Genomic DNA, 14,042 nt, shown 5'->3' with positions numbered 1-14,042 from the left:
TGGCAGTAATGAAGATAATGAAGTAAACGAGGAATAATTTTGCTTAAAGGTATTGACTTACCTTCAAAAAGTAAAAATATTATTTGTCTTCCTAGAGGATAAATTAGACTGGTAATTTATTTAAAACATTGAAAGATAATAAAATTGAATCCAATTTGCTTGATTATATTGGAATTACTATACTTAACTTTCTACATATAACTTTAAACTGAATAAGAATCTTTTCATGAAAGTATTTGTACTGAACTAATTGAGTCTGTTGACTCAGAATTATGTAAAATGATAAGTTATACTAAACTTTACTAAACTTACTAAACTTTACTAAACTTACCAAATTTTACTAAACTTTAGAGATTGCAGGTAATGTTCATATATGTTATTCTATTTTATCCCACAGTCCCTTGAAATTTGTAAGGAATCAGCACCCTTTATTTCACAGTTCAGAAAACTAAGGCAGAGGAGACTTCGTAATTTGCCAAAGAATCCAAGTGATGGTTGGGATTAATTTTATCTCTCCTGAGTCAAATCTAGTTTTGTCTTGTTTTTCCCACTATTCCTGATCACTTCTTTGACTAGTGCAGATACTACAAAACAGTACATAGCTGAGAAAATACCTTAAGTAAATGCCCTTGGTATTTCAGAATTCATGTTTGTCTTGTCAATTATTTAATGCCGCTAATGTTCTCTTTTCTATATCACCATATATTTCCTCTAAAATCATTCACAGTGTAGCCATTTTACACGAATATTCTAAACTGAATGCACCAAAGTATTCTACACTATTCAATTTCTGTGAATTCACTCTCCCATTGGATTGCACACGAAATTGTACATAGTTTATCCACAAGGAAAAAAAAATCAGTAAAGAAATATTTTCTGAGTGTTTCTCAGCACCACATTTTTAACTGCTACAACTTTGCTCTCCTTTCTTGGGTTAGGTTTTTAAAATGTGATAGTAAAAGTGAAGAGCAACATTAATCTTAGTTAATGTGTATTTAAAATAAACTTCCAACTTCAAAAATTTTTAACCTCAAAATCCATCAGTGTGAGTAAATTTAGAAGACGTTTAAAATTCCAAATATTGAGTTTGTTTATAAAAAGCCATGTTCAACAAATCAGGTAATAAATAAAACTCATAACCGTTCATAAATTACTTAAACTAGCTAAGACCGTGTGTGTTTATTTTTTTTTCCACTGTTGGTTTTTCTTTTGTGTGTTGTGTGTGGTGCAAGACAGCGGATGAAGGAGTCATCATTCTATTCATTATGCCTAACCATGTGGCAGATCCCACAGGAGTTTGTGAAGCTTCAAGTCAGCCAAGAAGAGTTCCAAGTGAGTATAAGTAACTGAATGCAAGAGATTTGCTTTTTTAATTTTTAATTCATTAAGGAAACCTCAAACAACAGTACTATTGTATGATTATAGATGAGTTATGAATCTTAATGAGTTGGAAACTGCAAAAGAGAAGCATCTATAGACTATAGTAAAGTTACCTCATATTTCTCAGATTTTATCTATCACCTAATACTAAAATAGCCCATCAAGTAAGCCAGTTTCTATTCTTTTTTTGGGTAAAACATGATTAAATAACTTTTTCATATTCATCCAATTAACTATTATAAACTAATTAATACTGCGTAAACACAGTCTATGCTTCCCTTCACCCCCACCCTACAAAGGATTTACTCTATAAAGCACACAGTTTTATTTGTAACTGTTCACGTTATGTCAGGATAGTTATATATGTCTAACAGTTACAACACATAACTGCAAGAATCAGTAGCATAATATAATAACAGTTTATGGACCACTCACAGTCAGTCCAGAGGGTTGGCCAAGAAAACCCAGGCTCCTTTCATCCAGAGGCTCTACCCTTTGTATCAGCTTGGAGTCTTCCATTTTATCTGACTAGAGGATGAGCACTGAGTAAGAGAAGGTTTGAAGACTAGATCTGGAACTATCTTCCACCCACGTTCTATGCTATGCTATGCTAAGTCACTTCAGTCGTGTCCGACTCTGTGCGACCCCGTAGACGGCAGCCCACCAGGCTCCCCCGTCCCTGGGATTCTCCAGGCAAGAACACTGGAGTGGGCTGCCATTTCCTTCTCCAATGCATGAAAGTGAAAAGTGAAAGTGAAGTCACTCAGTCGTGTCCGACTCTTAGCGACCCCATGGACTGCAGCCTACCAGGCTCCTCCGTCCATGGGATTTTCCAGGCAAGAGTACTGCACCCTAATTGTGGGAGAGCTCGGGAATGCCCCCTAGCTGTGTACCCAGAAGAAATCGCGCTGGTCACCACAAGAGTGGGCAGACGTCCATTCATTCATTCTCACACACAAAGAACATGTGCCCCTCTGCCTCCATGGATCTCCCAGGGTCTGTGTGGAACACTTTTTAAATTGCTTCCACCTTTTACCCTTTCCTGTGCCCTTCCCACACACAGGTAGACTCAACCTTGACTGTTTGAATTGGTTCCTCCTTCAGTCATTGTGATTTGAAAGGAAACCACAGAGAGCTAAGACCTGAGGTAGGAAGTGAGACAGGAGTCTTTCTCAGAAAAGATTTCTGCAAGGATTTCCTTCTAGAGGCATGGATCTTACATGGTAGGGCCGGGGGAGCATATCAAGAGGAAAGGCAGAAAAGCTGAACTCGTAAGAAGGCAGTTTACCTCATGAAGTCTGTGCTCAGACACAGATGGCTTTCATGCATTGGAGAAGGAAATGGCAGCCCACTCCAGTGTTCTTGCCTGGAGAATTCCAGGGACGGGGGAGCCTGGTGGGCTGCTGTCTATGGGGTCGCACAGAGTCGGACACGACTGAAGCGACTTAGCAGCAGCAGCAGCAGCAGGGAACCATAGCCCTTTACCCGACCCTTGGGAAGTCTATCTGGAGCACAGACCTTCAAGCATAATTTGATTAAAAAAAGCACAAAGTAGACAAAGGAATTGATATGGGACTGGCCAACAATCAACTGAAAGAACTTTAATAATACAGCAGTCAACTCCTGTCAATTCTTTTCTTGGTCGTAATGAATTCAATAGTAGATGTATCATAGATGGTCCTAGGTCTCCCAAATTAGTTGATAGCGTTAACATAATACTGTATTTATGGGTAGGCTACATTATGCAGGGAACCAAACAAGCCCTAAACCTCAGTAGCTTTCAAAAATTTCAAGTACTTATTCTTCTTACTATATTTTCACTGCAGATCTACAGGGAGACTCATTGTTATCACTCAGGTGTTCAGGCAGATGGAGGCAGCATCTTGACACCTGCCTCCATAATCACTAGAGCAGTGCTAAGGGAAGACAGTTGTAAGGAAAGGAAGGGAGATACACATGACTTCCACTCACATACCATGGAAGGCAAGGTTTTCAGCCATTTTCAACTTTAAGAAAAGGGAAAATCATGTACTTAGTGAATAGTACTACGTATAGAAACATATATAAATTATTTAGTATTATATGTAATAATTTGTGTAATAAAATCTACACAGATTTTAATGGGATTTTGAGGAGACACTTGGCACAGCTATTGAAATTCATCTTTAAATCTTAAAAAATAGGTAAGTATTACAAAAATATGGGGATGGGGAGAGAATTAGAAAGTTAGAATAATGAATAATGTGGAAAATACATACTCTGAATTCTTAGTCAAATCAGACTATATATACTAGAACTTTGTATCCTATAATGGAAACACTAGAAGTCTTTGAGTATGGAACAAATAAATATTGTTGAGAAAAGAAGCTTTATGTTTGAGGAAAACTTAGTTTGAATATTTAGCTAAAATTGTATCCTAAAATAAGTGGCTCATAGTTGTAAACACTTTAGCTTGTTAAAAATAAGCTAAAAGGAAAAAAAAATAAGCTAAAAGGAATAAAAATGAGAAATCTCAAAGAATACTTTTAAAAAATATATGCAATAGGAAAGTTGGCCAAAGAAAAGTTCAATGACTTGATAAGAATTTAAACCACCCATCTGCCATTAAAAATTAAAATACAGATACCCAGGAAAATATGGCAGGTTGAATACACACTTTAATCATTGTTCCTTTTAAACTACATAAAACTATTAGTCAAGGGATTTCTTTAAAAATAAAATAAAGTAAATAAAATGAAAGAAATATCAGTAGCAATAAAATCCCACAAGCCAGCAAGCAGAAACTAATTTAGTGTACCTGAGAAAGTGGAGGGCTTCCCGGGTGGTTCAGTGGTAAAGAACCTGCCTGCCAGTGCAGGAGACGCAGAAGATGCAAGGTTCTGTCTTTGGGTCAAGAAGATCCTCTGGAGGAGGAAATGGCAACCCGCTCCAGTATTCTTGCCTGGCAGAACCCATGGACAGAGGAGCCTGGCAGGCCACAGTTCACGTGGTCTCAAAGAGTCAGATGTGACTGAATGAGAAAGTGGTTTCTAAGCCAGAAGTAAGAAAAGTCAAAAAGCAAGTACCTTGATTTGTATCACTGAACCTCTAACATGTTTTGCAGTTAGTGACAACAGTGATCTTTTTTTTTTTTAATGAGAGTGAAAGTAGAATTAAAAACACCAAGTTCTCTTGAAAATGTGTTTCTAAATATCCACCAATGGTGCAGTTGTTCTGCAACTAAGGCAGAGATTGTAGGTTTATTCCCTGAAGAGGATGTAACAGAAGGCAGTTGGGTTGGTGGACTGCAGGCACTGATGAGGGTGAAGGGGGATAGTGTGAACAGATTAAGATTATATACCAAATGCTGAGACAACACCCTCCAAAATCACCAGTCCTCTGGAACACTGTCATCCAGGTTTATATTCTCCAGATAGGAAAATGAAAGATTCTTGTATAAAGAATTTATTAAGCTAGAAAAAAAAGAACTAAATATGCTAATAGCAAGGCTTTCTCTTTGAAATAGCTCAGCCAGAATGCCCTACACTAAAGCTTATAGTCAATAATAACTACTCATTCAAACAGAACTAGCAATCAGCTTTATAGTTTCCATGCTTGAATATAAATAAACAACCAGGGCATCTGAGGAAGGTCTTTGATATCAAACATAAAGACAAAATAGAAAAATAATTTAGAGGAAAGAGAGACCATGGAGAAATTTAAAAGCTATCCTTTGCTGTTGTTGAGTCACCCAGTCATGTCCGGCTCTTTGCTACCCCATGGACTGCAGCACGCCAGGCTTCCCTGTCCTTCACCATCTCCCAGAGCTTGTTCAAACTCATGTCCATTGAGTCAGTGATGCCATCCAACCATCTCATCCTCTGTCGTCCTCCTCTCCTCCTGCCTTCAATCTTTCCCAGCATGAAGGTCTTTTCCAGTGAGTCAGGTCTTCCCATCAGGTGGCCAAAGTATTGGAGTTTCAGCTTCAGCATCAGTCCTTCCAATGAATATTCCGGACTGATTTCCTTTAGGAAGGACTGGTTGGTTCTCCTTGCAGTCCAAGGGACTCTCAAGAGTCTTCTCCAACACCACAGTTCAAAAGCATTAATTCTTCAGCACTCAGCTTTCTTTATAGTCCAACTCTCACATCCATACATGACTACTGGAAAAACCATAGCTTTGACTAGATGGACCTTTGTTGGCAAAATAATGTCTCTGCTTTTTAATATGCTGTCTAGGTTGGTCATAGCTTTTCTTCCAAGGGGCAAGTGTCTTTTAATTTCGTGGTTGCAGTCGCCATCTGCAGTGATTTTGGAGCCCCCCAAAATAAAGTCTGTCACTGTTTTCACTGTTTCCCCATCTATTTGCCATGAAGTGATGGGACCGGATGCCATGATCTTAGTTTTCTGAATGTTGAGCTTTAAGCCAATTTTTTCACTCCCCTCTTTCACTTTCATCAGAAGGCTCTTTAGTTCTTCTTTGCTTTCTGCCATAACAGTGGTTTCATCAGCATATCTGAGGTTATTGATATTTCTCCCGGAAATCTTGATTCCAACTTGTGCTTCCTCCAGCCCAGCGTTTCTCATGATGTACTCTGCATATAAGTTAAATAAGCAGGATGACAATATACAGCCTTGACGTACTCCTTTTCATGGAACCAGTCTGTTGTTCCATGTCCCGTTCTAACTGTTGCTTCCTGACCTGCATACAGGTTTCTCAAGAGGCAGGTCAGGTGGTCTTGTATTCCCATCTCTTCAAGAATTTTCCAGTTTCTTGTGGTCCACATAGTCAAAGGCTTTGGCATAGTCCATAAAGCAGAAGTAGATGTTTTTCTGGAACTCTCTTGCTTTTTCCATGATCCAGCTGAGGTTGGCAATTTGATCTCTGGTTTCTCTGCATTTTCTAAATCCAGCCTGCACATCTGGAAGTTCACATTTCGCGTACTGTTGAAGCCTGTCTTAGAGAATTTTGAGCATTACTTTACTAGCATGTGAGATGAGTGCAAGTATTGTTTATATTAGTAAAATATTGCATGATGTTGCATGATGCAAGTGTTGAATGATAAAATAATTAAATAACTTGCATTTACTACACATTTCTGTGATATTAAATTTTACGTGAGAATTAAAACATTCATATATGAACAATTTTGAATGATTTGATTATGTAAATATTCTCAATATAATATTATTAAATATCCCAAACTATTGGATTGTAGGAGCTCAGGTGACTTATAATTTTCTTGGTATTTTCGGTATTTTTCAAAATTTTTCTAATTGATACACACTATTTTTAAATAACTAAATCAAAAATAAGTATTTTTTAAAGTATTCTCATCTAAAATAGCAAGCATATTGCTAACTGCCCTTGACTCACTCTCTCCCACTTGCCACTAATATATTTACAAGAAATGCTGAAAACCCACATATGGAATCAATAAGAATCTCAGAGAAAATTCTCCAGTCATGTAATGCTGAGTAATAATTAAGAAAACAATGAATTAATATAAAGAGCTCAAATAAAATAGAAATAACTTCTTTACAGCTGGTTCATCATAGATCTGAAATCTAAGGAAGAGAGTAGAAAGGAGAATAATTTTCAGAGATATCCCAGGAGCATAGGATGAGAGCCTAGTGATTAGATGATCATATCCTGGGAGCATGTTGTTAGTGGTTGATACTAATAGTGTGAGGCAGGATGAGATTAGGCCTGATTTTCCTGAAGTAAGGATAATTGCTTCAAGTCTGGTCCTCAACAGGTAGATGGACAGTGTCGAAGGCTTTGGGTTACTAGTTTTCCAGCTCAATGAGAAAACAATACTTCAGTAATCAGAAGAAAAAATAATTTTATAGTCATGGTGAAGAGTGAGGGAGATGTGAAAATTGGTTGGGATTGTTAAAAAGAGTTATGGATGTTTAAAATAGGTGCTATATGAAGTAAAGGGAATAGGTTATGATACTATATGTTATAACACTATATGTTATGATACACATACAGTTAAGTTTACTAGGTAAGTTAAAGAACATCTCAGCTTATTTTAGAGCCATATTAATGGATCATGCATTTGACTTAGCATCTGCTCAAAAGAGCATCTGACATTATTGTACATTCCTGTCTCAAATATTTAGTTTACAACTATACATATGCTGCATCTTTTTTGTTTTTTGTCTCCTGACTATTGATACAAGAGAAAGTCATTGATGTCAAGACAGGCTTCAACATGATATACATAGAGTTAAGATTTCAGTTGGCGCAAAAGTGTCCTATTGCCCAAATTACATAAGTCCCTTTTATACTGAGGATCTGAGCTCTTGAAGACTCTAAACCAGAGTTAACTCTTAGTTTCTATTGGCTTATTATCTCTGGCCTTCTTTTTCCAAGGGAAGTAGAAGTCAAGGTCTGTTGGGATACAGGGAATAAAGAAAGAGGTTTTTTAAAAGCTTTATTTATCTACCTTTGCTGGAGACATAGAGTTGACTTTACTCAAATGAAGTACACTTCTCTCTAGAAATATTGCTAAAGGTGAAGATCATAAATATCTAGATGCATAAATCCATAGATTATGTGATTTTTCTTTCAGTAATCTGGATATAGTTGTGGAAACTTCACTTATGGTTGAAGATTTGTTTGTGGGACAGCTGCGACCCAAGTAAGAGGAAATAAGGGAGCTGGGAGTTCTGGTAATACAGTTGCTAAAGAAACCAACCAGGACATCTCAGACAGGTCACAACAGAAGAACCAGAAAGACTTAGGAGAAAGGCTGTAGGTTTATTGACTACGTAGTGGAAACAAGAGAATGGGCTACAGTAAGACGTTGTGCCTAAGATTTGGATGTATGAATTAAAGGTTTCTGAGGTAGAAGTGTGAATTACCAGTTAACATCATAATGGAAACGACAGGCATTTATCAATAAAATCAGCAACAAAATTTAAGTATTTACCATTACTGTTATTATTTAATATTGTTCTGGAAGACTTAACCAATGTATTGAACCATGAAGGAGAAATGACAGCTACAACTGTTGGAAAGGAAAAAATAAGGGTATTATCTGAGTGTGGTATTGTCGTATACCAAAAAAAAAAAAGGATAATCCAACACAAACTGTTAGATTTAACAATATTAATAAATGAATACATAAATAAAATAGAGTATAGCCAAGTGGCTGAATATAAGAGAAAATTCAAACATCAATGACTTTCTCTTGTATCAATAGTCAGGAGACAAAAAACAAAAAAGATGCAGCATATGTGTAGTTGTAAACTTAAACTAAATATTTGAGGCAGGAATGTACAATAATGTCAGATGCTCTTTTGAGCAGATGCTAAGTCAAATGCATAATCCATTAATATGGCTCTAAAATAAGCTGAGATGTTCTTTAACTTACCTAGTTGTTGTTACCATATTCTTCAAAAGAACTAGAAGTTTTACATGTCCTAAAACTGTTAGTAGCACTCTTTTCTATTTAGATATTTGTTTCTAGAGTTGCGTATCAAAAGAGATCACTGTACAGTTCAGAAAGTTATATTATAAAGTGCTAGTGTCATCTTTTTAAACATAACTGCCATTTATAATTATCTTCTTACAGTTCCTTTAGAAGGACTAAGAAGTCAAAACCAGTTTGAAGAGATGAGATCAAGTTACATTAGAGAGCTCATCAAGGCAATTGGTTTGAGGCAAAAAGGAGTTGTCCCTAGCTCACAGCTTACAAAACTTCTTGATAACTTGCATGAGGTAAGTATTTTGGTTTTTAGAATATCAGTGATTATTCTCTGAATTCTATCTATTACTTTAGTGTGAAGTACAAGTTTTACTTCATGTGTGTTCGTCAAATTTATGTTTATACTTACACTTTAAAACAGTACTTGCATCATACTGCTCACAATTTATATTGTGCTTTTTTCATTTTCAGTATAGATCACTGAAATATCCTTTTACTAGTATTTGTGAAATTTGAGAGTAATGTAATGGTTGATAGGAATTGTGATACATATTCTTGAAAATGCTCCAAAATGTTCTTGTCTTAAGTTAGAAAATATTTTATGTAAACTGGAAAAGCAAAGATATGGATGTGGAGAAAAAGACTCTCATACCATTTTGGGTGGAGTTATAAGTCAGCAACAATGCTAATGGACAATCTAGCAGTGTGTGGCAATAGTTAAAGGTTGCATTCTTTTCATATTCCCACTTTTTAGGGTTTATCTTAAATAATTAGGCAAGTATTTAAGATATGTATGCCTCACTGCTTATACATGAAGGAAAAAAAAAAAAAAAAACCCTTAGAAATGCCTAACACCAAACTGGATAAATATATAGGGTTCTGGAAATTACAATTACAATACAATTCTGGAAATTAATCCAGCATTTGCATACAAACTCTTATCATTACTGTGTTCAGAAACACTAAAATAATAGAGGCATAAAAATCTCTCTGCTCATTAGATCAAATATGAGGCCTCACTGCTGAATGTGAACAGCCAAGAATTATTAGCCATTTAGATAAAGTCTCTCAAATGTAAGGCAGAGAACAAAATAAACAGAAAAAAAAATGTAACTTGAAGGAAAAAGCTCCAGTGCAGATAACAGAAGAAAGCATCAAAAATTAAACTACTCACAGAAATAAGAATGATGGTGCATCCATGAAAAAAGACTAGAAAACATTTTAAAAAGAACACTTAGTGAGAAAATACTTTTGGATAATTAAAGGAGGGCATAAATTAAAAATTCAATATAAATAGAAAGCTCAGAAAATATAAATCTCAGGAAAACTCAGATAAAAGTAACAAAAAAGAAAAAGATATGAAAATTTAGAGAGAGAGCAAATTTAGGGGATGAATCCACAGGGCTTCATTTTCCAGTTCGTAGTTATCTCCAAAAGAGAGGGTGGAGAAAATCAAGGAGAGGAAATTGCATAAGTAGTCTTAAAAGAAACGTTGCTAGAACTGAAGGATATGAATTTTCTGAGCATAAGGGCCCAGTGTACAGACTCAACCCAATTGAACCAAGGCACATTATTGTAAAATTTCAGCATACCCAGAATAAAGAGGGTATCCTAAAATATACCAGTGAAAAAAGAAGCAAGTCACATCAAATCATCAGGATTCGGAATGTTGTAGAACTTCTCAACAAAAATACTGGAACCCAGAAAATAATGGAGAATTTTGAAGGAAAGAAAAATCTTCAAAGAATTTTGTACCAGCCAAACCATCAAACAAATATGATGGCATCATGAAAGTATTTTCAGACTTTCAAGGTCTCCTAGACCTTACCTCAAATACAGCCTTTCTCAAGGGCATCTGCAGGATTTCTTACAACAGAACCCTGGCGTAAGCCAAAGGAGTATGAGATTCAACCCAGGAGAGACGCAAAGGGGTGTCCCAGCACAGTAACTAATGCACAGGGTTTCAGGGTACTAGCACCAAGAAAAAAAAAAAGTTAGATTTGAGATACTACTAATCGTATGAACATACTGAAGTAAGTTTTTACAATTCTGTCAGAGAATTTGACTATGGCTTTGTGATAAATATAGAAAAAAACAAACAAAAAAAGCAGAGAAACATGAGGTGATTAGCACTAGCAAAATTAAAGTAACTCATATAGGAAAGGAAATGTAATCCAGCAAGAAACAATAAAAATTTTTATAATATAAATGCTAGATATTGATTTAGTCCAACATTGAGATATATCTATATAGAGAATAGGAAGAAGAGAAAGTATGTGTAGTTGAGGAGATGGGTGTAAAATACAAGAAAGCTAAATCCTTATTTAATAGGATCTTAATAATGTAAACTTTGGGAAATATAATTTATTAGAAATACAGAGGTAAATATCAAATGACCCAAACTAAAGGAATTCAAAGTGGTTGCATCTGTGTTTTTGCTCCTGTAGGTCTTGCAGTACTATCTGACTTTCAAAAATATGTGCAAAATATTATTTTGACAGAATTAAAATTAAATTAAAATGATGCTTTCCTCGCAGCACAGTGGTTAAGACTCTGTGCTGCCAGTGCAGGGGGTGTGGGATTGATCCCTGGTTGGGGAACTAAGATCCCGCATGCAGTATGGTGTGGCCAAAAAAAAGTTAGATTAAAATGAATCAGGTTGGGTTGTTTGTATTGACATAGAAGAGTTTGCCTATTGTTATGTGGGAAAAGCTGGATTAAGAAATAGACTATAAAGTAATTTCATTTATGGAAATACATATGCATATATATTATTATTATTATGCATATATATATTATGCATATACTTGAGTATGTGTAAACAGAAAAACTTGAAATATACCAAATGTTCACACTGCTTATCCAATAGGATTACAGAATACTTTCATTTCTTTAAATCTTTCTATATATTAGTATGTTTCATCATATGTATGTAATATTTTATATATTATTCTGGAAATGGAGGGAGTTTTTTCATTTTGGTAAAAAACAACATCTGAAGCATTTCTATTATTAGAAAAATAAGCTTTGATGTTTACATAGTTTAGAAATTTATTAGTTTCCTTACATGTTTCTTATCCATTTGTTAAACCAACAGCTTGTCAAACAACTTCATCTGTACTGCTTGAATACATTTATCCAGTCCCGGGCACTGAGTGTTGAATTTCCAGAAATGATGTCTGAGGTTATTGCTGCACAATTACCCAAGATCTTGGCAGGGATGGTGAAACCTCTTCTCTTTCATAAAAAGTGAATGCCATTTTTATCTTTAAAAAATTAAATTTTGTGCTATGTCTGTTTTTTGGGGGGGTCATGATTATGAGGTCACGAGTTTTTACTGTTTTTCTCAAAGCCTTACATTTATAACGTGTCATACTGTGTAAATTTCAAAGAAAAGTTGTGAGTTTAATTGTTTTCCTTTATAAAGCATAATTCAGATTTTTAGTGTTTTTGTGAACCCATATTTTCCTTAAGAGTTTGCAAGGTTGAAACACTACTAAAGTGATTGTTAATGTTAATCTTATCCGTATCATTTCATATCATTCAGGTGACATTTTTATCTTTCACATATAACAAAGCTACTTTAGAGAAAAGAAGAATCTTACACGTAAAAACAAAAAGCTGTTCTATGTTCTTTCTATATAGCTCCTTTTGTCTCCCTGATTATATTTACAAAAATGAAACAAATTGGTATGCAAAATTGTAGCTATATGAGTGTATATACTTTTTTGTGAGAAGGTAATTTATAACCTTAACCATATTTTCCAAAGGGTTTTTAATGCAAAAAATATATAGAAAAAGAGTTTAAAATTCTTGAAATAGATTGATGCTCCTCAAACTAAGAAAACCAGCTTATATGTTAAGACTGTTTCCCAGATCTGAAACACAGATCTCTAAGGAGGTTATTAAGGAAGGAGAGCCATAGTGGGTTATGACAAGTATATCACGAGTTTTGCAGTTTTCTACTAGCCTTTTGCGGGGGGAATTGTCCTTTAACAAGGCATTCTGAATTGAAATAGGAAGCCAGAAAGTCTGTGGTCTAACTCTACCCGCTACATCTAGGGCATGTGGACAGTCACTTATCCTTACCAAGTCTCTATTATATTTCCTCATCTTTAATAATAACTTTCCTGTAATAATAACTTTCCTGTAGAATGTTCCTTTTGGTCAGAGCTTGTTACTCACTTTTCACATCAAAGAAGAAAGGGATGGAGGGTAGGTGGGGGGAAAAAAAAAGAAGGGAGGGGGGAAAAAAGAGATAAGTATTACTCTCTCTACTGAGTGGGCATAGTGGACAAATCACAGTTAAAATGTTTTCAGTGTCTCTGATCCAGTCTAAGAGATATTTTAGGAAACATTAAATACTGGCTTAAAATAATATAACCAATAACTAGAAAACACACAATTCACACTGTTATATGAGCTGAAAATATCCCTTTGGAGACACACGAGTTTTTTTCTGAGGTATCACTGGACACCTAGATGTCACTATTTTAAACAGGTCTATGTAAAAAAAAAAAAAAAATAGGTGTCACTGTTTTTTTATTTTTTGTTTTTTTAAACAGACCTATTTAAAAAAAAATACACACACACACACATATAAAACAGGAAGAAACACTGGTAAAAACAAAAACCAATCATTTTTTCTTCTAAATAAAATAATTTGTACCAATTTTAGGCATATATATAATTTTTAACAGTTCAGAGAAACTAGTAGACCTAATTCTTTTTTGAAATTTCTTTAAAATTGGACATTCCCTTATAAATAAAGCATACTACTTTATGCAGATTAATAGTTATTAATGAGGAAAAAAAAACAACTTTGAAAACAATATAGGAAACATTTACTAAAGCATCTGATTTCTTAATGCATTTTTAAATTACCCATTCCCTTAAACTGATAGATACTTAAAGTTTACCAAGGGGCAATAACATAGAATCATCAATTAATGAATAATAATACAACCCCCAAAACAAGATAAAGTGATTTCATCTGACCAAAAAAACCTGGCAGATCATAATGTTACCATAACTGTTTCTTGCCAATAACTTCTTCCATTTTCAGAATGAATTAGATATAGAGCAACTGTAAACAGTGAATCTTCATAAGGCATTTGAAATAGGGATTAAAACAATTTCTAACCAGGACCCATGGCTTGAGTTCTTTAGGTCCATGTCCCAAACAGGTAATAAACAAATTTCATAATGCTTGGTTATAACGTTCAATAAGAGTTTAAATCAAGAA

At 34.9% G+C, this 14,042-nt stretch overlaps 1 protein-coding gene across 2 annotated transcripts in view; it reads left to right on the top strand.

Annotated features, from left to right (window-relative positions):
- PGR (progesterone receptor) overlaps positions 1-12,098 on the top strand; it is a 106,447-nt gene extending 94,349 nt beyond the window's left edge. Inside the window, exons 6-9 of one of the 2 annotated variants that reach the window (XM_045163015.1) lie at positions 1,233-1,325; positions 6,129-6,137; positions 8,892-9,090; positions 11,895-12,098. In XM_045163015.1, coding sequence (XP_045018950.1) covers positions 1,233-1,325; positions 6,129-6,137; positions 8,892-9,090; positions 11,895-12,050 — 457 coding nt within the window. In that variant the 3' untranslated portion in view covers positions 12,051-12,098. Of the gene's footprint in view, positions 1-1,232; positions 1,333-6,128; positions 6,138-8,891; positions 9,091-11,894 lie in introns of those variants that run through there. The other variant, XM_045163014.1, reaches the window with a different exon arrangement.
- Positions 12,099-14,042: the final 1,944 nt, after the last annotated feature.

The sequence above is a fragment of the Bubalus bubalis genome, chromosome 16 (assembly GCF_019923935.1).
Source record: "Bubalus bubalis isolate 160015118507 breed Murrah chromosome 16, NDDB_SH_1, whole genome shotgun sequence".
Taxonomy (NCBI): domain Eukaryota; kingdom Metazoa; phylum Chordata; class Mammalia; order Artiodactyla; family Bovidae; genus Bubalus; species Bubalus bubalis.
Note: the sequence above shows the minus strand (reverse complement) of the source record. Positions and strands in the feature narration are given on the sequence as shown.